This window comes from Watersipora subatra, chromosome 10, assembly GCF_963576615.1.
Source record: "Watersipora subatra chromosome 10, tzWatSuba1.1, whole genome shotgun sequence".
In the NCBI taxonomy this organism is placed as follows: Eukaryota; Metazoa; Bryozoa; class Gymnolaemata; order Cheilostomatida; family Watersiporidae; genus Watersipora; species Watersipora subatra.
Window position 1 is genome coordinate 43194630 of NC_088717.1, and position 26561 is coordinate 43221190.

Below are 26561 nucleotides of genomic sequence, written 5' to 3' on the forward strand. Positions count from 1 at the left end.
AGATTTATGATTTGACTTTAGACATTCACTTCTCACTTGTAGAAAGTGAAAAAAATCGATTGATCAACACACATCTATAACTTCCAGAACCAAAGCTGTGAATCGTTGGCTTGGCGTACTTATGCCTTTGCTAAACATTTATTCATTTTTAAAATTACACTCGCAATCTATCTAATTCCCAATTTGAAAGCTTTCAGTAGATACGCGTTAGAACGACATATCTATGAATGAAATATATTTATTGCATCTGTTTTACTGATTACAGAATGTTTATGTCGTCCCACCAGCCGAAGCAGCTTTGTCAGTATGGAAACTGCCATAAATGGGAAAGAGATACTTGGATGTGTGCTGCATAAACCATGATGTTTTGTTTGAGTTTGTTGCAGTAGATGAACTTGTCTTATTGTATCAGCTGAACCTGTGAGTGGCCACGACTTGATGGATATTTTTAATAAAAGCTTTATGCAAAGACGAAATTTTTTTTGCTTGTAAAAATTATATAATAAAATAATATTGTTGAAGATAATGCAAAACATGATTTGAAGAACATTGAATATATCATAGCCCCGTTGACACTTGTGCTGAAGTCTTTTCTAATTATTGGATTTATGAAATGCAATCAGAGCTGCATGGACAGGCACTTTTGCATCGCTCGACCATTTGTTTAGTACTTGAATCAACTATTCACATGTGACCAGTGGATTTTTGCCTACACATTGATACCAATAATGACTCGATAACGTTGCTTATTTTAACAGCTTGCTTATTTTAATTACGGTAGTAAAAAACTAGTTTTCGGTGTGGGCAATGATACAAAGCCCCACCCTCAGGATAGGTGACGGGCCTAATGTAGGCAGGGCTTTTGGGAGGCAGTATATCGTTAGTGTGGGTAGAGACGGAACTGTGCCGATAAAAAGACCTTATTCTACATAGTTTGCTTGACAGAATTACCAAAGACCGGGAGAATTGGTAGTCGGTACTAAGATGTTTACACAGTATTTAGAAGAAGCTAATATGACAAGTTTTTAATTTTTCTTGCTTGAGGCCTTTGAGACATTGGTAATAATCTATCTGTAGCTGGATTTAAATTTTTATTCTAGCCACTGCGAGCAAATACAAGATAAAATATATGCCAATAGAGCCGCGTAGGACTAGACTTTTATCGCAACAACCGATGTGAATACAAGATAGAGACAGGTTGTATCACGCGTTACATCATTCTGGGCAAGTCTGGACATGTTTATTTGGCCTGAGTTCATTTCGATCAGTAAAAATTTGATCTTATCGCGATCGAATTTTTTCGATTTTAATCTTCAGATATCTTGAAAATGAGATTGCCTAACACAACAAACAGCATATCAACTGATAGACAAAGAAAAATACTTTCTTTTAAAATAAACTCAAATTTGACGCGACCCCATATTTAACAACCAGAGACCAATCACCAACTCATGGCTGTCCAATGAGGTGCTATCAACAGTAGGAGTTTTAAGGATATTTGTCAGTGGCACGAATTTGGTCACTGCCAGCGACCAGTTCAAGAAATTGGTGAAAATTATTATATAAAAACCACTTTTATTAATTCTGTGTAATATATTTTCACAATTTTTTATGCTGGTATTTTGAGTAGTGACACAGAAAAATTAAAAATCCAGAGCTAGGAGAAGAACCTTTTCCAATAGGCAGTGCCATGTGCGCTAGCAAAATTTTATGTGAAATGGCTCAATAGTTGCTATAAAAACAATTACTGCTACCGATATAATTGTGGGTCATCCGCTAACACATCCGAATATTTTAAATACTTGTTGATAGAAAATTTAAGGCTATTTTGAGCTGATGTTTTGTTATGGAAATTAGTGATTGCTTACACAAAATTATTAAAATTTATTTTTTAAAATTGCATTATAAATATCAGCAACCTTAATTCTAGGACAGACATGCATATGAACTGTTATGTAGGGAGTAGTGAACATGTGTAGTCAGCAGTACCGGACAAAGGAAAGGCAAATTCCAAATAAGTTCATAATGATTGCGAACTGTGTCCTTTTTTTCGTTTTTTTTTTATGACTCTGGACGGCATTATTTGAAAATAACTTCTGTTTTAAATGAAATTATTGTCTAGTGAATAAAGTTAAATACACAAGTAAATATACAATTGACATAGAGTAACATGGTTTAGTTAGATAATTAACAAAAGAGAGAGGGTTGTACTGCTTACAACATGGTTGATAATAATATGCATCTGTCCAATATTGAAGTAGCCAATAGGAGGAGTGCTTCCAGCTGTGGTATTGTGACTTGTGGTAAAGGATGGCCTTGGAACTTAATTCCAGTTAGTGATTCTGTAAGTTATAAAATTGTGAAAATGACAAAGGAGAAGTTTAAGGCCATGAACTTAGAAGATCTGCATGGTTTTGGCTCTGGTTTAAAGACTCTGCAGAGAAGCTTTCCACATATCTATGCTGCTGTTGCGCTGACTGTAGAGTCTTTTCTCTGTATATCACACATAAAATTGTTGCAGAAATAAGGCAAATGCATGTAGTAACATCATAAATAGTTGGTGCTGTCAGTAGTAGGTAACCATGCCTGAAAGAAAAAAACTCGACATGGAAACAGCCAGCCATTACAGTACCATATCCTTAGTTTTGTTATTCTAACTTAACGCACCCAAATGCATGAAGGAAAATTGCTTGGCTGTAAAAATCTAAACTAGATACTCTGGGTGAAAAGATAGATCTGCAAAAATAAATTATTTTATTCGAACTATTAAAAATAAACTTGAATAGTCCGTCTTTAACTCACATCCATGAATACCATTGTCTTAGAGATTTTAGATTAGACTGGCCTTCATCTTTTAGGATCTGCTCTGGTGTGAGAGTGCTCAGTTTCAGGTAGAGATCAATTATTAGGATCGTCAGGATTTTCATGCCTCTGCCTCCTTGTATCAAGGCTATGCCATGATCTCTCTCTACTGTTTCTAGGACCGTCATCAGATTCATATGTATCTTCGTGCTGCACAAGATGCCATGGTCTGATGTGCTCTCTCAGCCTGGGTAATGGGTCCTGAAAGTACATATTACTCCATTTAAACAAGTACAAAACTGTGAGGAGCAATCAACTACAGTGATAGGCATCCTTCGAGTTATGAAAGCTCAGTAAATACAATGCATCAACAAGAAGGAACACAGGCAACAGTGTAACAGATAGAAATAGGTTTACATACTCTAGGTAGGGAAGTATAAGAAGAGGTGTGGGGAGCAGTTATATGGTGAGTCTGATCATCTAAGGTGTGAGTTTCAGTAGGTCTCCTTGCACCCTGTTGCTGCTACAATTAGAGCCATTAACTATGTCAATTAATCTGGTTGGAAGCAAAGACGAAAATGATGAAAAGCAGACATTCCAATGACATACCAGTGTTGAAGAATGAGAGCCAGGAAATGGCTCCACAAGCGGTCTTAGTGGACTAAGACTGCGTCTATGATTTTGTTCTCCACATTCATAATGTGGCCCTGCAATAGAGATATAAATATTTGGTGCATCAAGGTGTACATTCATCTCAGCATTGAGGCATTCAAGTGAGCTATGTTGGTTAATGCTAAATGCTAAAGAGTAAACCAGTTGTATGTTGATTATTGAAATGGCGTTTGCTAACTAACAAAGCATTTCATGTAATAAGCTCTTAGAAAAATTCACTAAAGACTCTGCTTCTAGGGAACAACATAGCAAAAAATCACAAACTATCAATTTTCAATTTGCTCAAATTCTGTTTTTTAATGTTTACAATTTTGAAGCCATAATTAGCCTGAGTATTTGTTACCCATTTAATGGTAGAGATTAGTCAAGAGAAGACAAGTCCTCCAGCTAGTACAAATGTCCTCGAACTCAACAAGATTGTTAAAAATGTGGTTGCGCAAAAAATTCGATTTAATGAAATTAAGACCCATAAAAGGCAAAAACATCAGCTACAATTTGATGCCATTTTTGTCTTTGTAGACCAACCCTGTCCAGAGATACATGCGTTTGAATGGGGCCCTCTTTTAAAAAGCTCACGTTCCAGCGGGTGCTTCTTTCGTGACGTCACAAGCAATATATCTGAAAAGAAACCGCGAGCGATAAATATGAGGTCGCTTCCTTAGCCAATCATCAGCGCGAAATTTGTATATAGGCCGTAATAAATGTTATCACTCGTAAGACGCATTGGCTGTGATCTCAAATTTAGGAATTTTACTCTATTACTAAATCGCACGAATATTGATGTTTACTAAATTAATTAACATCGTTACTTTAATGAATTACTCGATCGACACGTTTTATTGGCGAACAACATAATTGTAAAAATTGCTATGTGAGTGGCCACGGCTTGATGAATATTTTTAATAGAAGCTTTATGTCGGGATGAAAATCTTTTGCTTGTAAAAATTATATAATACAATTATATTGTTAAAGATAATGCAAAACATGATTTGCAGAATATTGTAGTGAATTGGATACGGTATATGGATGTCCGCAGAACTGGAGAATGCGAGTTCAAATCCAGTTTGCAGCAGACTTCTCATCCTTAAAACTCTATCCCTATGTATATTATTTTCAAAGGTAGTAAGGAACTAGTTTTCAGTGTTGGCAATGATATACAGCCCCGCCCCAAGGATAGGCGACGGGACATAATGTGGGCGGGGCTTTTGGGAGGCTGTATATCGTTAGTGTTGGTAGCGGCGGAAGTGTGCTGATACAAAGACCTTATTCTACAGTTAACTTGACAGAGTTACCGTAGACCGGTAGAATTGGTAGTCGGTACTCAAATGTTTACACAGCATTTAGAAAAAGCGAGTAAGACAAATTTTCAATTTTCGTTATTTGAGGCCTTTGAAACATTCATAATAATGTATCTGTAGTAGGGTTTAAAATTTTATTCTAACCAACATGAGCAAATACAAAATAAAACATATGCCAATAGAGCCGCGTAGGACTAGACTTTTATCGCAAATAGCCGATGTAAATACGAGATATATTGACAGATAAATTCACTCGTGACATCATTTTGGGCAAGTCTGGGCATGTTTTTTTGGCCTGAGCGTTTTTACGGCGACCAGATTTTTTCGATTTTAATCTTCAAATATCTTGGCAATAAGATCGCCTAACACAACAAACAACATATCAACTGATAGAGAAAAAAATGCTTTCTTTTAAGATCAACTCAAACTTGACGCAACCACATCTTTTAGCAAGTATTTCAAACAGTCATATAACTCATAGATTATATACAGTTACTACACTGACTTACCTTCAGAGCTGTCATAGTAACCATGGTGCACACAATGATCATTCCTAGTGACTCGTCTAAGATGGCCGTAGTACGGAGAATTGAAAGGAGAATAGTGAGGAGGGATTAGACTTGTGTAACATTCAAGATGAGCTGCAGACAAGATTGGATCATGATTGGGACTAGAGACCCGTGCTGGCTGAAAAAAGCCCCGACCACTAGCTGAATGGCGGTGAGTTTGTCTCCGCATACAGTTCTGTTGCTGCCTACAATGACACATGTTTCAGGCTGTTAGATGGAGCAAACTCTCTCTTGGTCTGCAAGGTGCCTACAGAAACTTATAGACCAACATCTCTAATAATTCAACATGTTAGTACTGAACACATCATATACATATTATTGTTAAAAATGGTGGCAGAAAGTTCACACTAATAACAATTTGACTAGTGTATATGTATAACTGTTAATTGGTAATGGTAATTATCTACAAAATTATGTTTTTTGTTACATGCAAAAGGCATGGAAAAATCAACACATGGAAATCATGAATAATTGACTTATGAACTCAATTACATTCAGTCCTGACCTCTCACACACTTAAACAACTGTACAAGCACAACACAATTATCATCAGTCAACTTTTTTTTCTAAATTACAAGCTGTTTAAAGATAAACTTAGACAACATTTTATTAAAATTTTCTCAGAAGGTATCAACATTTTTCTGTCATTTGCGATTGTTTTTGAAGTTTGAGGTGAGCTGACTGCCAGAATGTTTCAAGATTAAAATTAATAAAACTTCATCTCGATTAAAACGCTCAGAAGAAAAAAGTGTGCCGAAATGATGTCAATAACTGCTATCGTCGCTATAGTTTATATCTGATATTGAGTTCAGGTTGCAGCTTTACGGGTCTCTATTCTGTTGGTCTCTTTGCAACTATAGATGTCATTATTGGGCTTTCGCTTGATCTCATCAAGTTTTGTCTATTTTATTCCTATAAAATTCTACGTAAAAAAAATCCTATGCAAAAAGTTTGTGTAAGTTTGTTGTTAATAGTGTCGGTGTATGTAGCCTCAACTCATACTTAGACTGTGGGCAGACTACGTATTTCCTCAATATGTATCAGTAATCAGACATTAATTCTCATGTACTAGGTAACCAGTCGAACAACATACCCAGCAACTCTCCTGTAAGACTTTGACATGGGGTACCATGTTGAACTATGAGAGACATCAGAGTGTCTGTCATGTATGGGTGATAAAGTGTCATTAGGTGAAATCAGCAGTTGTTCTAGAGTAGACTCCGCTTGTTCAGGTTGCTGTCTAGCTGATCCAGAGACTTCTGGCAGAAGCTCATGTGATGACTGAAATACAATGATATTTATTAGAATGCAGCACAATATATCTACTAGATAATACATTATTGATTGTATTTATATATATTTGAGAAAATATATATGCCTTATACATGCAAAGCGGTTTGATTATTTCTGGAGTAGTGTGGTAAACCTGTAAATCACAAAAAATACTCTAGCGAACAAACTCTAGAAATTAGTGATGGTGCTGAAAATGTCATAAGAAAGCAACTCCATAGAGTAGACCAGACTAGAGTGGGTGCCTCACGTCGCCACAATACCGTTGGCAGGGCGAGATGTCCAATGCAGGGAAGCACTCACTTCTGATGGACTAATGAAAAGACAAGGCGACCGAACAGTTATATATAAACTAATGACATCTGTGACAGACGTTGAGCTATAAAAACAACAGATTTGCTGCAAATTATCACAACTTTTCGGCAACTGACAATCGCTAAAAAATTCATACCTACAGCTCGCATGTTAATGAAATCAATTTATGTTCATGAATGACTGTCAGAATATTATAGTTATATGTTCTAATTAGTTACTAGCTGCTCAAGCTTGTTTATGTAAGCTATAACCTGCCTACGCAATATAAATACATATACTGCCGACATTTATTAGACAGGGCAGCTTGTGTTTGGATCTTGAAAGAGACGAATGATGTTATTACTATCATGAAATCATTTATTTGTTGGAGAAATATTATTTCTGGCCGTTATTAAAAGACTAGCATCAAGCTTCAGACCGGATCTCAATAACATTTTGATAACTAAAGAGTTATTGTTTCTACAAAGAGTCGAGTTCCCTCCTGTTGGCTTCCGTGAATTGTATTCTAGGAAGTGTCGGGTTCAGCGCACTCTGTTAGTTTTAGTAGGCACAAGTGACTTGTTTTTAGCTTCTTCCTTTTGATTTAGGCAAATTGTATTTTAGGAAGCGTTTCATACAATGCATGCCGTCGGTTTCACCAGAGCACAAATGAGTTGGTACCAAGGGCGTATTATACAAACGCCAAAAGTTAGAATTGTTTTCACCAAATGCCCGGCATTGTACGGGTAATAGAATAATTACCTAATGAAGTTGAGTAACTTACCTAGAAAACTAGATCTTTATTAAACCCTTTACTAAAATAATACCATCCTTTTGGGTCAGCGTACCAATTGTTAAGCGTAACTGTCCACAGTCCTGGTTATTAACCCTAAGCAAGCGCTTCAGTGTGACTATCTTAACCAATGTAATGACCTGTGCCAAAAAAAATCCTTCGTATTCCGTAATGGTAAGCTTCGTCGCCTGTACAGGTACTGAGATCAAATCTACTGCCACGCGAGTTTTTCATTGCTAGATTTTGCTTGATAGAACTGGACCCAGAGTTTAACAAAAATACCAACACTGATGTGTACATATACACATATATGTAGATTAATTACAATTGTTGATTGAACGAGATAGACTTTTATGATTACGGTATTGTAGTGAAATTGCGAAAAAATTATAAAAAAGATTTTCCACTACTAAAACGAAGGGACCACTTCTTATTAGATGTTGGAGGCCCTGAGAATGGCCGAAGAGAGGATGGGAGCACATGCTAAAACTAAACTAGTAAATCAATATGGGCTCAAGTAACCAACTAGAGGATTCAAATTATGATGTGATTCAATGGCTAACGGAGCGGCTGGGCTATAGAGTCTGATTTATTGGCTCCTGCTCTGCTGGAGTTGCATGATACGTACAGTCTGTTATCTGCTGTGATATATAGAATATGTATTGTCAGGCCTTGATGGGGTTGCGTTAATATATCCACTGTCTGCTATATGCTGTGATATAAACTGATCCGTCTGATCTGAAATATGAATGAAATATGATCTGTCTGCAGCTGTGATATAAACTTTATCAGCTATTGCTAGAGTTGCGCTGGTATATACAGCGTGCTATCAACTGTGCTATAGCGAGTCTGTATTAACGGCTTTTACAATGGTAGTGTCAAAGTGTGGTTAACTATCGGAGACGTCTCGGTTATCATAACCAAGCGTCAGTTTCTGCTTGGACTGATTCGAAGTTGCCCTGATTTTACTCCAGTACATATATTGGTAATTACCGGTATATTGAAAGAGGATTATAAACTCCCATCATTCTATGTACAATAACATAATATTATTATTAAGAAAAGACGTTTATATAATTATAATAACATCGATTGAAGGGCTTAAGCCTATATCAATGTACATGTACTTTCAAACTCATTGCGTCAGTCACATTGGCATATTTAATGTGCGATGGCGAATGGTCACATTTTTTTTAAGTCTACCATACCCAGATAACAATAAATATCTTAGTTGAGCGGTCACGATTTGCGGAGCATGGGGCTGCCGCCTAAATTCATCACGACGCGAGACATCGCTGCTACTCGGTGAAATAGTTCTCGCGCACACTCAGCATAGTATGAGGATGGACATAGACGGGTGGCATGTAGAGCCAATTGAATTTATATATATGTATCGTTTCTTACTGCACCCGTCCATACCCTCTGCCACTCTGTAGCTTACCTGGTTCCCTGGAGGCTAACCAGCTCTCAGATAGTACACCTAAGAAATTGACGCAGTAGGCAAAAACTAAACTCGTTCCAACGGGATTAACCACTGATAGAGTAGTGAAGTTTTGTGCTTGCATTTGGCTAGTATAGCGACTTACGGTACTTCCAAACACTACTATGTAGGATCTATTTCAAATTGGCTGATCATACCAAGTTTGATTATATAAATATGGCTGTATTAGTGTACTACGTGTTTTGATCAATTACGAAATAACACCTGTGATTAACTGTGAGTGCAAGAGAAAGCCGAGCTGTACACAAATACAAGACCGTATGCAGACATACATAACAACAACATATTATTTAACAAAATACAACTTGCTAAAATAAGTAAAGACAAACTCACGTAGTCAAACAAACGTACTCAAAGAAACTTTTCGAATATCAATTTCAAGACAATTAATCAAATTAGCTACTATAGCCTGTCGTGTAACTAAATGGAACGACGAGACCTGTCCCGAAAGCTTTTTTTTTAACACCTCGGCTTTTCCAAAAGAAAACGAAAAGCCAGTAATTTTCTAGTTACCTTAACCTTAGCTTTTTTTAAGCTGGTATTCACAGAGATTTATAGTTACATCAATGTTTACAGCGATCAAACAGGTACGAAACACAAGCTATCAATAACTTTAAAAGATTTCATGAGCAACTAACTCTCAGGAAAGGCAGTGTTATATACTGACTTATATATTAAAGACTCGCTAATGAATAGCCTGACTACCTAGTTCACCACATTAGCTATCGTAAACGTGTATTCACAAAAGAGCTTGCGCGCTAAGTCAAGGCTGTTTAATATTTTGTTGCGTGGTTTGGTGCAATCGCTGCGGTTTCGTTCAATATTAGTCAGCGTAAGCATTACATGTTACCCAATTATCCATTTAGCTAAAATATGGATGCATTACCTTTTTATTATCATAAATAAAGGTTATAGTACATTTCAATCGCTTGCTGAAGTAGTCGCAACGATATAATTAATTTAAAATAATTTGTTGCAGGCTTTAATCATATCCTTTTGAGGCCCGAGGACAACTTAATTGTGCTGCAATGATGAAACTTGGTGTATGCAGTGTCTAAGTAGCACTTAGAACAAATATTTTGTCAATTTTGTTTTATTTATTTTATTTGAAACATAAAACGTCCCTCCCAGGGGACGCTGGACTTGGGTATCTGCAAAATTTTGACATGTACTTGATAATAAAATAGGTTGAGCAAGTAATTATGACAATTGTATTTTGTACAATAGTACTGGCACTCTACTATAAAGCATGCACACAGCTTATAAGACTAGGAGTGAAACTCCTGCAAAGTCCATGTGCCATTTAATTATGAAAGTCCAGAAAACAGTTTCTGTCCGGCACTGTGGAGAGGAAAACATCACAGTGCACACATTTCACACTTGTTTTGAATTTGCAACCTTCTCTTCGGCAACGCGCACTGTTTTTTAATCTCATTGCCATAGGTAAATGTTTTGCACCTTTTTCTCGACTTTTTTGTGTTGGGAGAGGTACGACTTGACGGTATTGACGTGGAATGTCATCAGGATCATCACTAGAGCTGTTGGAATCCCAAGCATCATCAATAAGTTGCTCTCCTAGCAAAAAACGGTAGTCATACAGCTGCATTATTTTGGAACCTGTGTTGTTCCTTCTGTATTCTAGCCAACAGTTGTTCACAGCTACATCTGTAAGATGCATAATAACTCGGATCGGCCACCGCTTTGATCGTGCCGTAAACCGATGGTATGAAACCATCTGATCACATAAGTCTACTCCTCCCATTGATTTATTGTATTCTCGAACGGCAGCTGGTCGAGGCAAAGTAAGAAATGACTTAGTCTTTTTGCACCATCTCCGGCACTCATCTCTTGGTTCTAAGCCATGTAAAGAAGAAGCAATAAGAATGCTCTTGTTGTCAAACCACTTTATGATGCTGATCTGCTCGTCTTTCTGGTTTGCAGAGACAAATTGCTCCATGGCTCCTCTATCTTTCTTCTTCATGACTTTATCTGCTGAGAACGTTACTGGAACATTCTTGAGGCTAATAGTCCCTGTTAGGGATATGTCCTTTTTGGCCAAGGGATCTATCAAAGGTATGGTAGTAAAGAATCTGTCACAAAATACATGACTTCCTTGCACCACATCTTTAGTGAGCCGCAGGACCGCTCCTACTCCTTGCCCACCCGAACCATCGTCAAGCTTGTAATCTTTAAATGTATTTTCACCCTGATATATTTCGAAGTCTAGTACCATGCCACTAGGAACTGCTAGCACAAAGTTTTTGAGGCCTGTTGGGGACGGCCTTCGCGGCACGTATTGCCTAGCTGGACATCTTCCGGTGAAAGATATCATCTGCTCATCAATGCTCACTTTGTCTCCCCTAGCTACCTGTGTGCAAGCAGTTCTTATCTGTTCAACGAAGGGACGGACTTTCCAAAGTCTATCTGCTTTTTTCTCGTGCTCATTTACCGAGAAGTTGTCAACTACTTTAAGATTATTTCTGATTTTAAAAAACCGTGTTTGAGACATTGAATTTGCTATAATTGGTACCCTCGTCTTCTTAGACCAATACATTCGCAGTCTCTTCATGTTGATGCAACCCATTATCAGGCTCATCCCAAAGAATTTCTTAATCTCTGCCATCGTTGTACAAAGACTTTTGCCATGGTTCTGGGCATGATACTGATTGGTCAGATCAGCTATTGTTTTGAATGTGTCATCATTCAGGTATGCTTTGAATGATTCCAGTGATGTCTTATCAAGCACTGGTGGGTTGGAGAGCGCAGGATGTTGGGAGAACCTACTGGAAAACGTGTCACCTTTCTTGAAATTATAGCTTCTCTTTTTGCTCGCATCCTTTTTTTTGGTAGGAGGTTGTGGTTCGGCAACATCATCATCTGTGTCAGCATCATAATCTTCATCACTGGTGTTTTGAGAAGCTACATCTTGTTCTGGGTTGTACTCATCTTCGCTTGACAAGTATTCAAGATCAGACTCATCCAGTTGGGCTAATAGATTATTATCACCATCCCCATTTAGTGACAAATACCGCTTTTTTGATGAATTTCCTACAAAAAATTAGTTTTATTGTCATAAAAACTTGGACAAATAAAATGCACACATGAGCATTGTTGACAAGTCAGCAAAATAAACTGTGACTGATTGTACTGGTACATCCAGAAAACCATATAGTAATACATCAACTGGTCCTCTCATAAAGGATGCTACCTCTTTTATTATTAAGAGAACCGTGCTGTAAGAAAGCAGTATTGAATTGTTATACAAACGGAAACAAACTTTTTACATTATGGATTGCAGCAAATAAATGAATTATGGTTTTACTTTATGACTCAAGTTAAAATTTCACAAATTAAAACATTAATCTTACTTACAAAAAATTACTGGTCTTTTGGAGTGTTTACACAAAACAAGTGCCCACTGACACAGTTGGAATAAAGAGGTTCTAAAATAAAAGTATTAAAAGTAATGAAAGTTGAGCTAACATTTCACAGCAATCTTATCAGAATTGTATACAAAGAGCAATTACACAGTATACTAAAGCATTTATCAAGAAAAAGACAAGTTACTGATAGAATTTGACATAATTTAAGTACTTACAGCTTTTGATGCTACATAATTGTATATGATTCTTTGCAATCCAAGTTAAGATAGGTATTAGAAAAATGGCTGACTTATTGGTTCAGTTACAGCTGAAAAACTGAGGAAGAAACAAACAACCACTTGGCATAATAAAAACTGGCTGTTTGTGGTCACACAAAAATTGCATTAGTAGCGATGACACATATATGATACACACTACGCTACGTGTATACTAACTATGTTTTATTATGTTTGGCCAACTCAAACTGTACCCATTAATTACTTCCAATACATCGGAGGGGTAGGGGTTGGTCAAACACGGGTTAACATATATTGTATAATGAGATAAAATGGTTGAAGACTAAATGTACTTGGTGCTACACAATACTAGTACTTGATTAATTGTACTATCTAAGAGATGCCTCAGCGATATACAAGCTCGATTTACGTTGTAACAAAATAGTTTGCCTACAAATGGTTATGTAGATAGAGTGTTAGATATAATGCATATATATGTCAGAGAAAGGGTGTATGCTGAGTGATAGAAGTGAGTATGTGAAGACTAAATGTAAGGAGCTGATGGCTATATATGATAGTGATGAGATATAATAAGATGTATATATGTCACTTACTGTTCCTCAACTGGAACAACCAAAGCCAGCCTATGCACACTTCTTGTGATAACTACAGACGCACCACCTGTATATGTTTTCATAGACCTACCTGTACTATAACTGCGGTACCGAAGGTCTGCACGGCGTACTAGCCCTTTTTTGTCAGGGTATGTTTTGATTACTTCTGCATGATGGTATTGGGATCGCAAGGCATTTGAGTCGCTCACTAATACAATATCCCCTACCTGTAGGTTCCTTTGGTTTTTCAGCCACTTGGTATGAACTGCCATGGTTGGTGCAAGAAGTTGTAGCCAGTGCTTCCAGAATCTATCACTTACCTGTTCTACTAGATCTGCTCTCATAGAACTGGAGTCTGCCAGTTGAGTGGCATGACCCAGACTGTTTGAAAAACATCTTCCGAGTAGAAGACTGTTGGGTGTGAGCATGTTTATTTCTCCATCGTCTGATGGGATTCGACCAAGAGGTCTCTCGTTCATCACGTTCGCCGCTTCTGTGCAGACTGTCAGAAACTCTGCGGCTGAAAGTCTCTGACCGCTCATACAAAAGCAGAGGCACTTTTTGATTGATTTGATTAGCGCTTCTGCACCACCTTGATACCAAGGAGCATCAGCGGGTCCAAAGATCCACTCCATGCCACTGTCGGTGCCAGCCTTGTACAGAGCATCTCTGTCAATGTTACGCCAAATAGACTTGAGTTCTTTGTCTGCATGTGTCAACTGTGACCCAGGGTCTGAATACAACACTTTAGGCCATCCTCTGATGTTGGTGAAACGTCGCAGGGCCATAAGGAATGAGCTGGTATCATATGAAAACACAGGTTCGATATGTACCGCCCTTGAGTAAAGATCCATGAAGATCACACCCCATGCTTTGCCAGTAGATCGCTTTTGAACCTCTCCTCTGATGGGGAAAGGTCCAAACAAATCTAGAACTGTGTTGGTGAATGGGGCTGATTGCTGCAACTTGCCCAGTGGAAGACTTCCCATCTGTTGGCTGAGCAGTTTGGGTTCCCGGATGCGACACATCCTGCAACTGTTCTTTACCCACTTGGCCAAGCTGGTTCCTTGTGGTACCCAGTAGTCATGACGAAACCGTGCAAGCGTTGCATCTCGGCCCCTGTGTCCTCCTTGTCTATGAGACTCTTCCATCAAAAGCCTGGATAGTGTGTGCATACTAGGCAGTAGTCTTTGAGGAGGGTCTGTTGGTGTGCGTTTCAGAGGATTACTCTCCACCATTCTTTCACCTATTACCCATATCCCTTCACTGTCCTTAGTCGGTTTGAGCCAGGCATACCTACCATGTTTTGATTTGGTAAGTTCATCTGTCATAGTTAGTTGCACATCTTTTATGAGTAGCTTTTTGCTTTGCTCGATGTGTCTTGGGGTGATGTTACTGGTTCTTCCTGCCTTGAATGATTTGGCTTCAGCCATGGCGACTAGGCGTGCAACTGTCCATATCAGTTTCTTAGCTGACCCGAAGCGTCCATAATCCAGGTCTAATGTTGGTGCTTTTGTTGCCCTCGAGTGGTGGGTTGAGACAGACTTTTCACCAGGCAGTGGCCCTTTTTGACCAACGTCAGCTACGGTTTTCGTGGGCCACTCGCCCTCCGCTAGATAGAGAAATGAAGGACCTCTCCACCACTCCGTCTTGGGGCCGATCTCACAAGGTTTGCAACCACGCGAGACCCAGTCAGCTGTATTGCTGTTACCATCTACCCACTTCCACTCATCGCTGTTGGTGCCAGCTTGTACTTCACCCACTCGGACACCCTCATAAAGCTTGAATCGAGTGTAAGTCTTTGCCAGCATACACAGCACAGTCTCTGAATCTGTGAGATGGACAACTTTATCAAAGTTGTACCTCATCTCTTTCAGAATTGTTTCACGACCTCTCTTGGCGAGGACTGCACCATTCAACTCAAGTTGAGGCGTTGATAGTTTCTTGAGAGGAGCGATTCGAGACTTTGCCAAGATCAGGCGACAGAAGTAGCTGTTGTCCTCCAACTTCCAGCGGACATAGGCTGCAAAGCCATATGCTTTATCGCTAGCATCACAAAGGATGATCAGAGTAGGTTTTCCCTTTGCTTTAAGAGGCATGAGACACCTGTCATATTTCATTTGTTCCAGGTCTCCCATCTGAAGCAGGAACTCGACCCACTTTTGTTTCATGCGAGGAGGTAGGGGGTCATCCCAATCCCAAATCCCAGGTTTCCCTGAGATAGATTTTACCAACTATGATGAATGGGGATAAGATCCCGAGTGGGTCATAGAGCCTCATAATTTGGCACAAAACAATGCGCTTGGTCAGCGGAGGCTCCAGTGTTACTGGGATATCTTGTGGTCGAATATCTGGTCCAGAGGGTTTACCTCTTTTCTTGGTTGAGAAATTGAGGCGGGGTGTGAACCGAATCTCATCTTGAGACTGGCTCCATTCTACACCTAAGACGTGAGTTGTCTCCATATTTTCTCCATTTCCCTTGAAAACCCAACCTTTGATGTTAAATCCTCCTTCCTTTAGCACTTGGGTAGCATCATCTGCGAGTGATTTAGCTTCTGCCTCACTGTCTACTGACTCAACAATATCATCCACATACATGGATTGTTGAAACTGTTGATTGATTGACTCGAGGGTATTTGTCTTTCATAAGTTCCCCTGTTTTAAGAATAGCCTCTGCACTTATGGCAGGGGCCGGTCGATCCCCCATGTTGACTCTTGTGATGACATATATCTCTGGGTCCCTGTTGGCATCCATATCTCGCCACAAAAACCTGTGGCAGTGCTGTTCTTCTTTAGTGATTTTGATTGAGTTGAACATCTTTCTAACATCACCAATCATAACAGCGGGCTTCTCTCGCCAGCGTAGTAAGATGCCCATGAGATTTGTCTGATAACAATCTGGACCTTTCGCCAGTGCATCATTCAAGGACTGACCCTGGAATTTCTGGCTGCTGTTAAAGACGATTCTCACTGGTGTGGATAGAGATTTCTGATTCTCAACTGCAAGGTGGCTGATGTAGAATTTTGGTCCAGCCCACTTCTCTATCTCATCCGCTGTAAGCTTACGTGCCACATCTCTGCATATCATATCTTCAATCTGTTCTTGATACACTTTGACCCATTGTTCCCCCCTTTTACGTAGGTTTTGTTCCGTGCTTCTCATTGTGGCAAAGACAGCATTGTAGTTGTCTGGGAGTGTGCTCGGGTCTTTGATCCAAGGGTATGCCGTTACCCACACTTTCTGTTGACTGTCATAGGACAGATTGTTTCGTATCAGTTCCAGCTCTTGCTGTTCCCGAAAAGAAAAGTCATGGCCCCTGATGGGGCATTTACCACATTTACATCCACCACAACGGGGGTGCACCTCTGTGGCCATTTCCTCAGCCTCGATGAACATGTCAACCTTTTTATGTCAGCTTTTGTCATAAATGAGTCAACAGATGATTTTTCATCTTCTTCTGTGCAAGATGACCCTATCAGATTACTCATTACACCTTGCTTGAGGGACGGATGACTACCTTGGAGGCACCTTCCAAAGGCTCCACTCATAAGACTTAAGTGGGTTCCTGCAGTGTCTATTTCTACTTTGGGATGAAATCCATAGTAGTCATTGCCCAGAAGGATATCTACCTGACACCTTTGCCGCACCAAGTCAGACAAGTCATTCCTATGTGGAAAGAGTGTCTTGAGGACATCAATGTCGAGACCCGGTACTTCTGTGGTGATCTCCTCCATTCCATATGCGATAACCGGTACTACTTTACCAGTGGTGGTCACTAATCTGATTCGGTAGACATTAGCCCGTTGTTCTGGTGTGGTATTGCCGACCCGAGTAATTCGGAGTAGGGTGGTTCCCATCTTTTTCCCATTGAGCTTTCTCACTGAGCTGGTGGCGATGTATGTAGCATTGGAACCCCCATCAGAGAACACTACAGCCTTGTGTGTAGATCCTGCAACAGGAACAAGTTGAATCGGGAACACCGAGTCTGTCATGTCCCGCTTTGCATGGTTCGTTGTTTTGTCATCTTGGGTTTGAGGGGCTTGGTGATCAGAAGATGGTCTGGGGCATTTTGCTCCTTGGCCGTCTCCACCATTGCCTTTGCAAAGTAGAGTGTGGTGGTCCTCTTTGCGGCATATTGAGCACCTGTCAGTACTCTTACAGTTCTCCCTCTTGTGCAATCCAGCACAGCGGAAGCAGGCCTTATGCTTGATTAACAAGCCTACCCTCTCCTTCCTTCCCATCTTTCTGAATTGACGACACTCCATTGTATTGTGTATGACTTTTGGATTAGTATGTACCAAGCATGATGAAGTTTGTCCATCTGGTGCATCTGCAGTGGAGGCAGCATGTGTCCTCACTGCTGAAGCTTTCTTGTCCTTCTCTGGATGCTTGGTTGGTTTTAAAACATCCTCTGACAATTCTCGTATGCAAAAGTCTCGCTCACTTTCCAAGAATTTCATGAAACTTGTGAAAGGATGTATCTTCTCCTCTGTGGGAAGTGTGGAGTAAACTCTCATCCATTCGCGTCTAATTATCGGTGGCAGCTTCGACCTCAGCACATCAACCTGTGTTGGTGTGACTGCTAGGAGTTGTCGTACCTCACCCAATTGACTGTAACACAGCTCAACTGTGTTGACAAAACTTACAAGACCTTTGTTATCTCCTTCAGTGAGCTGTTTAAGCCTTTCAAGCTCCAGGAATGTACTTTTAACAGCTACACTGGCATCAGAGTAAAGATCTTCCAGGTGCTTCCACATTCTCTCATGTGCATTTGGCTGATTGGCCAAAATCGCTCTGACATGCGATAGAGCTTCTCCTTTGAGACACTGTTTCAGTGCCCAAGCTCGTTCTTCTTCAGAGTCTATTTCATGGTATGCATAAGATAACCACACAGCCCTGAATTCTGCCCACTCTCTTCTGTTTCCACCGAACGTTGGAGGGGGGCTTTTTGGAATTGACTATTTTCTCTTCTTGTGGAGGTATTGTTCGACACAATCCCTGTCCCTGTCCTCAAACTACTATCATATGCGGCAGTAATACTGAGATTTAGAGGTCTTACCTGTGACTCACTGTTTAGTGGAGTGCTAGTTAGGTAACGAGAGTTACGATTTGTCAGCCTAAAACTTGAAACATCTTGGGCTTCTGGGATGGTGGCTAATCCACTATTTACTAATGGGCTTGGTGTTCTCGAAGAAAAGACTACCCGATCTGCATTCATATTTTGTCTTACCTGACTAGTACTCGGTGCACATGCACCTGGTAGCATTTGTGTGTTGCTCAATGATGCTGACACACCTGTGTCAGTCACTGACACACTTGTGTCAGTCATCACGGGCGTACTTAGACTGCTTACCTGAATTGTACTAGGTGCACTTGCACCGATCTGTGTTTGAGTGTCGCTCAATGACGCTGACACACCTGTGTCAGTTACTGACACACTTGTGTCAGTTGTCACTAGCATACTGTTAGCAGAGGTAACATTGACAGAATCAGAAGGGCTGGTGAGAGTATTCGAGTTGTCTCCACTGAGACCAGAAGTGCTAGGATTGAAGGCAGATGATTGATGGGTTTGAGGGCTGGTAATGATATTCTCTACAAGTTTGTTTACTGCTTTAGTTTGATGCTGATTTGCCTGTGGCGTCACTGCCTGTTTTTGGCTTGCAAGAAGATGAGGCATCTGCTTAGATACTACTACTTTGTGTTCTAAGTTAGTAATGCACTTATCCACACTAGAAAATAAATCACTATTATCTCCGCTTGCATCAGCAGCCTTTAGGCTTCGTACACTATTGCGTAGCTTGTTTAGAAAAATATCCACTTCCCCAAAAACAACAGCTGCCTGTGGTTGGCTAGCACTATTACTTGAGATGCCATCTAATTGCCCTAGCATAAAATCATTACTATAAAGCAATGACTCAATCTCTTGCTTCAAGTTGGTCGCCGACTGACATTTGATTGACATCTCATAATCTACTATTAAAGTCACAGTACTGTCATACACTGTCTGGGCACTATGCAAAAATTCAGAAACGGATTTCCCTGCAGTCAGTTTATAGGCAGAAAAATTTCCCTCTACATCATGATTCAGCAATGTATCATAAAGAATGTTTGCAGATGTTAAATCAGCCATCACCTCGGTCAGACTTTCTAAGAAGCTGTCCAGGACATCAACTGGTTTGTGTCTCTTTATTGCCAAAGCGATTTTGTTTGAAATAGAGTTCACCTGAGTGATGCCGTTGACACGTTGCTCCCTGAGCTTCTGCAACTGTTTCTCCATGATGTGCTAAGTGTGTCGGTCTCCGGTTATGCGGTAATAATTTTTTCACTGTACTGGTACATCCAGAAAACCATATAGTAATACATCAACTGGTCCTCTCATAAAGTGTGCTACCTCTTTTATTATTAAGAGAACCGTGCTGTAAGAAAGCAGTATTGAATTGTTATACAAACGGAAACAAACTTTTTACATTATGGATTGCAGCAAATAAATGAATTATGGTTTTACTTTATGACTCAAGTTAAAATTTCACAAATTAAAACATTAATCTTACTTACAAAAAATTACTGGTCTTTTGGAGTGTTTACACAAAACAAGTGCCCACTGACACAGTTGGAATAAAGAGGTTCTAAAATAAAAGTATTAAAAGTAATGAAAGTTGAGCTAACATTTCACAGCAATCTTATCAGAATTGTATACAAAGAGCAATTACACAGTATACTAAAGCATTTATCAAGAAAAAGACAAGTTACTGATAGAATTTGACATAATTTAAGTACTTACAGCTTTTGATGCTACATAATTGTATATGATTCTTTGCAATCCAAGTTAAGATAGGTATTAGAAAAATGGCTGACTTATTGGTTCAGTTACAGCTGAAAAACTGAGGAAGAAACAAACAACCACTTGGCATAATAAAAACTGGCTGTTTGTGGTCACACAAAAAATGCATTAGTAGCGATGACACATATATGATACACACTACGCTACGTGTATACTAACTATGTTTTATTATGTTTGGCCAACTCAAACTGTACCCATTAATTACTTCCAATACACTGATAAATACTTCAACCTTACATTTCTAAAATGTATGCTAAAAATTGTTTGTAAGCATTAAGCTCCAGTGTCCCCCGCAGAGGACATCAGATTTAAGCTTGAGCAAAATAACTTCTAATACTAGTAAATAAACTTTAAACTAGTTCAACATTTTGAAATGCATGTTAACAACAAGAATATGTAGTTTAAAATTATAGATCCACTGCTTGAACAACTATACAGATAGACTTACCTGGAAGGTTTGAAGTTTCACACTTTGAAGTGGAGGCAGCCATCTTGAATGTTTTCTACCTCTCACAAACGAGAGTGAAGCAAGTACCAACATGAGAAGACAATAAACACATTGTCCCCTGAGGTCATTAGACCTTAATACCTACAAATTGCTAGGCTCAATGGTATCACTAATAAAAGAATGTCCTCTTCAGGGGACTCATGGCCTCAAAGGGATAAAAGCCGTAAGCGTTTCATTATCTGCTTGGTGATGAATAAGTATCACCTTGATAAATAATGATACACACTTTTTCGAAAGTCCATGAAACTATATTCGCTGTTGTTCTGTGGTCTTTCAGTTTAAAAGAAAGTGTATCTGTCAAACTAATAAGAAGCACTGCTAACCCAAGCCAAATCAATGGTGCTCTCAGAAATGTGTGTTGGTTTCCTGATAACTTGTCACCTGTTTTTAAGCATTGTGTCGTTGTTGTCCAGTTGAGTTATTTGCCTGAGTATGTTGTTCAATCAATGCCAGTAGGTTAACTATAAAGATGAGCTCACAGTCTAGGTTCTGTTGGAAAAATTGGTTTTATGGTATCATGTGGTAACAATTATGTTTTAGCTACAATTAGTTCGTTTTAGCTACATTTTACATACTCCCAAGGTCCTCTAGTGTTTCTGCTAAGTATAGGCACATGCATGACATGGCCATGTGTTGCTGTAGGCCTATGCTACTCCATCATTTCTTTACAGTGATCTGTTTTTAGAACATATTTTGGTTGTTTGTTGTGCACATAAAAAAATGCAAAAGCATTAAAACTGACCACTATTGTGCATGTTCTGCAAAAATAAATGACACAACTTTTTGATTTATCACAAAATAAGCACTGGCAAGTGCTCCAATGTACAAAATTACACCATTAATATGATGCAATTAACTGGTGATTAACATGGCCGCCAACGTGATTTGTTATATTTGGTGTTACACCTTTTTAATTCAAGTTGCTCAAGGGTTGTATTTATGATCAGCTTTCAATTATGAAGCGGTAGTTGATCGATTTTACCAAGTTAAAATGCATCATCTCATCAAAGATTATCGATGTAAAAGATGGTATTTTTTTCTAATACATCGGCGAGAAATTGAAGCACTAACTAGCTAGTTGTTGTCTCATTTAAACCAAGATGGCTATAGAGGCTGTACTTTAGATATTATCTGCAATAGGGGAGTTTTCAGGAAATTAAATAAGTATATATGTATCACACACATAGTAAAACACACATCCCGTACAATTGTTTATTGTTATTGTCAGGGAATTACACTGTCTTGCTACATACCTCTTTAATGACTGTAATCGCTTTAGAAGGCTTGATGCAAACTTTAATCAGAATCTTTCAAGACTCAAAACTTGATCAAAATGCTTATCATGGCAAACTCATTATGTCTGAACTGTCCAAAATGAATTTGAAAGATTATTCTGCAGCTATTGTTAGTGAAAGTCACATCGAGTTTAACAAACATTGATGGTGGAATAAGAACAAGGAATAATAGTATCTCTTACAGCTCGAATAGTAACAGTGAAATAATAATACAGTCTAACATGGATAACTCGGCCACGGATATTTTGAGCACATTGTTAACTCGAGCAGATTTCTTTGGTCCGCTCCTACGCAATGATACATTGCTTTAGATAACTCGAACTTAACATCATTAACTCGAACAGTTTTTGGCCAAAGGAACAAACTTAAAGGTTGACTTGAAACAAAATTCACATTACAGTTATTTGATATGAAAAGATTCACCATGTCTTACTCTGTTGTGTTGTAGGTGCAAAATATGTGGGAATGTGATTACAAGCTCTTAAAAGCTCAAAAACGAACAGTTAATCGCAGCCACACAAAACCGCCGTAGTTTGGCTTCTCTTTCCAAAACGGCTCAAATGTGACGTAGCTGTGTTAGATGGTTTCTGTTTACACTTTCATGCAACCTTGTCTGTCGAAATACTTCACAAATATACTTCACGCATTCAATAAAACCATGTCTATTGTTCTTACGCGTCTGTTTTATCGTCATTTTAATGCTGTCACTTTTAGCAGTGGTATCTTATAACTTACCGTAAAAATTCGTTTAATTTTTTAGCCTTAGCTTGAAGGAGTACATATCATTGTCTGATAATCATGACGAGCATGTTGGTCATTTGTGATAATCGAAAACTGCTGCAGAAATAATTTGCGAAGTATTAGGTCACATGATCAGATTGCGACTTGCCGATTAGACCAAACCGAAACAAAACTGTAAAGTAGCGAGCATCTATATTTGATACGGGGTCTTCGGTGAAACCCGAAGTGTTTGTCATAAACTAGTGCTACAATAAGTTTTATATTGAGCTTTTTATTCTCCTTTCAATTCGCGGGAGAACATCATGTGACAAGACGATAACCAAATTTCATGACTACTTCAGAGAAATAAAGAGATTCCAATCTATGGCGACTTTTAGTTTTTGAGCTTTTAAGAGCTTGTAATCACATTTCTACATATGTGGCACCTACAACACAACAGAGTAAGACATGGTGAATCTTTTGATGCCAAATAACTGTAATGTGAATTTTGTTGCAAGTCACCCTTTAAAACAAACTAAAGTTGGTTTTAATCCGAAGGAATTTACATTAGTCGCGGAGCTACGACTATTCTGCCTTCCTAGCAAGGAAGGCGCTCTCTATGTGTATATAGTGTACATATATGTGACGGTGGCCGTGATTTTCGGACTTCGCGGTAGATTTCTATATGTTCAGTATAGAGCCGTGAAGTGGAATCTTCGATCGTCTGATGTACTCATGGATATTTTATTATGTCTTCCCATTGGTCAATTGCGACCTGCTCTTTCACCTCGTGACCTCTGTTTTATCATCAGTCCACCGCATCGATCGGAAAATTGCGTTTTCTCCGTAGTCAAGCGACCATATCCGGTTCAAAATGGCGGATCGTGTAGGAAAATACGTAAACACCGATAATCTAGAAGAGTACTTTTACACCGAACAAAGCGCAGTAAGTGATGATTCAAGCAGTGAAGATGAAGAAGAAGCTGATGACGAAGATATTGAGGAAGAGATGGCTACTGTACTTGCTTTGAGAGAGTTTGTAAGAGGTGAAGAAGAGAATGCACCGGTAGTTGTTGCTGATGACGATCATCATGATAACAACAACGGCGCTGGCGTTGCTGTTCCTCCACAACAAGATGAACAACAACACGGTGCTGATAACATAAATGATCAGCCCCAGAGGCAACAAGAAGACATGAAAGAACTATCGTGCTTTCAATGCTCTACCTTCTGTTTAGAATGGCTCACAGTGGAACAGATAGATGACAGCAGAACAATCAACCAAAGTTATGACAAACACAGTCTAGATCTTCTAATTCTTGGTAAAATCTCTACCACTATGCTCACTGCAGAACAAGTGAAGGATCGAATGACTAACCAGCTGAAAGGGAGGTCTAGAAATAGAACTCAGTATACACATGAAGGTGAGTGTGTAGTCAATCATGCTTAATATTGTAATTGTATAGTGGGTAGTAGTTTAAGTATTCTAAAATTTATTAGTATACTATTAGCAGTAGTTTATTATCACAATCTCTCTGCTAGTTATCATACATTCACTCAGCAACAGCATCGATGCCTGGTAGTAGTGATTGCAGTGGTAGTAGTTGTAGTAGGATCAATCGCCTTTAAAATGCTGTAACTACGGATTGTAACACTTGCTGAACTACTGAAATTTTCAATATCAATTCAGAGTGTTTCTTCTCTTTCAGGTCATAGTTTATGCCGGAATGGATTTATGTATTTGAATGCTATTGGTAAATCAAGACTCCTGGCATTGCAAGCTCACTATAAAGAGAATGGTTGCTCACCAAGGAATCTAAAGTATAAAGGCCGCAATAAGAAAGCTATCACTCTCGAGGAAGCTACCCGCATCGTCACATTCTTAAGAAATTTTGCTGCCATCCATGCCTCAGCCCTCCCTGGTCGAGTTGCTGGTAAGCATTCACTAAAAATTACCACTACTTATTCAGTCAATAGTGACTACTCACCCATCTATATGCAGCTTTGGATCAGAGTGAGGCCCTATTATCAGTGATTGTGTTATGATAATTCAACTTGAAATTTTGTCCATCATCTTGTACAGGTCGCATGCTGGGACAGGTAAATTTCTCTGGTGTGTTTTTTATTGTGCTGGTGTCAATGCTTATCAAATTCACGAATGATTATGTATGCTAGTATCACTTTCCTACAACTGCCTATTGCTTTCCAATTGTGTGGTGTGTGCAGGAAAACATAACGCTTTGTCTGTGTTCCTCACCGGCCCTTGCGTCAATCCAACTTTTGTTTTACACAGGATTTAGGAAATCTGATACTAAAGTGCTGCCTTGTCACTACACTGTGATCCAGCTTTATGAGGATTATGTGGCTAGTTGCACAGCAGAGAATGTAGATCCTAGAGGTATAAGATCATTCCGAAGGATTTGGAAGGCTGTGTTACCCATGCTCATAATTTCAAAACCTTCATCTGATCAGTGCTGGACATGCCAACAACACACTTACAAGTATACAAAGTGAGCTAGAGTTAGTTTTAGAGTTTTGTTACTGTTTTTTCATGGTGAATGCGTAGTAATTGCACCTTCGTATGTGAGTTTGAACAGTTGTCGTGTTTGAATTCAGATTGGCTAATGCTACAGTGGAGGAGAAGCAGCGAGCTGTCTCAAACCACCAAGATCATTTAGAGCATGCCTCTGATGGAAGGAAATACATGTATGCATGCACCCAAGCTGCCAAAGGAAGCTTTGAATAATAATACAGAGTTAGGAGCACATGCTCCTCTGACTGGGCCGAGTGTAGCACACTACTGATTTGACTATGCTCAACAGGTGTGTACAATGCACTGTAACTGATATGGTGAGGCCTCTTGTCAGAATTTATACTGAACTTTCACTGTATGTAGCCTTTTCTTGTTATTCTTTCAGATTCACTACCCATGTGATCCCCACCAGCCTGGTCCTATATTTTTTAAAACACCGCGCAAGTGTGGAATATTCGGTGTGTGTATGCCAGCTATTCCAGTACAAGTAAACTTTCTTATCGATGAGGCAGTGATGAACGGCAAAGGAGCTAACCCTGTTATATCATACTTCCACTCTTTCCTTGAGAATTATGGCTTAGGAGAAAGGAAACTAGTGATCCATGCAGATAATTGCAGGTTTGTTTTTCTCATAGGTCTGTCCCTCTAACATTCAGTGTATGTAATCCTTGAAAAGTTTGATAATGAAGTTATATGCATGTCTGATTTGTAGTGGGCAGAACAAAAATAATGCTATGATGAAGTATCTTTTGTGGAGAGTGGAAACTAGTAGGAATGATCATGTCGAAATTAATTTCCTAGTGGCTGGACACACAAAGTTTTGTTGCGACTTCTGTTTTGGCTGGCTGAAGAAGCAAATCAGAAGAACCCAAGTATCTTCACTACGAGAAATTCAAAATGTAAGTAATGCAGGTGACATAGTCCAATGACATATCACTGGCGCAGCTGTACTGCATCCCAGTTATGCTACAATTTAAATGTTTTTAATTTTATAAGCGTCCCTAATCACTCGTTCACCCACTTCACAGGCGGTTTTGAAATCTTCCACTTCTAATAGAGCTCAGCTTGTTGGAGCCCAAGATGGATCTGTCATTGTTCCAGTTCTTGACTGGTCCAGCTTTCTTGAAGGCAACGATATTAAACAGCTGCTCAAGCAACACCAGTTCACCATGTCTGCTACTAATCCAGGTATTAGTGGTCTTCATTTCGATGTTGTGTTCATTGCTGTGTGA

The 26561-nt window shown here is 39.2% G+C and overlaps 1 protein-coding gene and 1 pseudogene across 2 annotated transcripts; one reads left to right on the top strand and one right to left on the bottom strand.

Moving 5' to 3' along the window:
• Positions 1–2217: 2217 nt before the first annotated feature.
• On the bottom strand, positions 2218–9678 carry LOC137406433 (uncharacterized). 2 transcript variants are annotated; one of them, XR_010979870.1, is made up of 7 exons: positions 9553–9678; positions 6435–6622; positions 5282–5526; positions 3412–3509; positions 3224–3325; positions 2803–3063; positions 2218–2342 (listed from the first exon to the last, which is right to left on the bottom strand). XR_010979870.1 is itself a non-coding variant. In XM_068093018.1 (6 exons), exons 2-6 carry the CDS (start codon positions 6461–6463, stop codon positions 2899–2901), a joined length of 639 nt encoding a protein of 212 aa, XP_067949119.1. In that variant the 5' UTR covers positions 6464–6622; positions 9553–9678; the 3' UTR covers positions 2681–2898. The 2 variants fall into 2 exon arrangements, 1 of the variants encoding a protein (XP_067949119.1); XM_068093018.1 differs by lacking the exon at positions 2218–2342 and having other exon boundaries at positions 2681–3063.
• A 14483-nt stretch (positions 9679–24161) lies between these two features.
• Positions 24162–26561, top strand: LOC137407101 (uncharacterized; annotated as a pseudogene).

Bases quoted from the DNA above. Each gene is read 5' to 3' on its own strand.
- LOC137406433 (XM_068093018.1), bottom strand. From the start codon at position 6,463: ATGTCAAAGTCTTACAGGAGAGTTGCTGG. The intron at 3,510-5,281 runs GTAAGTCAGTGT...TCTCTATTGCAG, and splicing joins TTACTATGACAGCTCTGAAG to GGCCACATTATGAATGTGGA. The intron at 3,064-3,223 runs GTATGTAAACCT...ATGTACTTTCAG, and splicing joins CTTATACTTCCCTACCTAGA to GACCCATTACCCAGGCTGAG.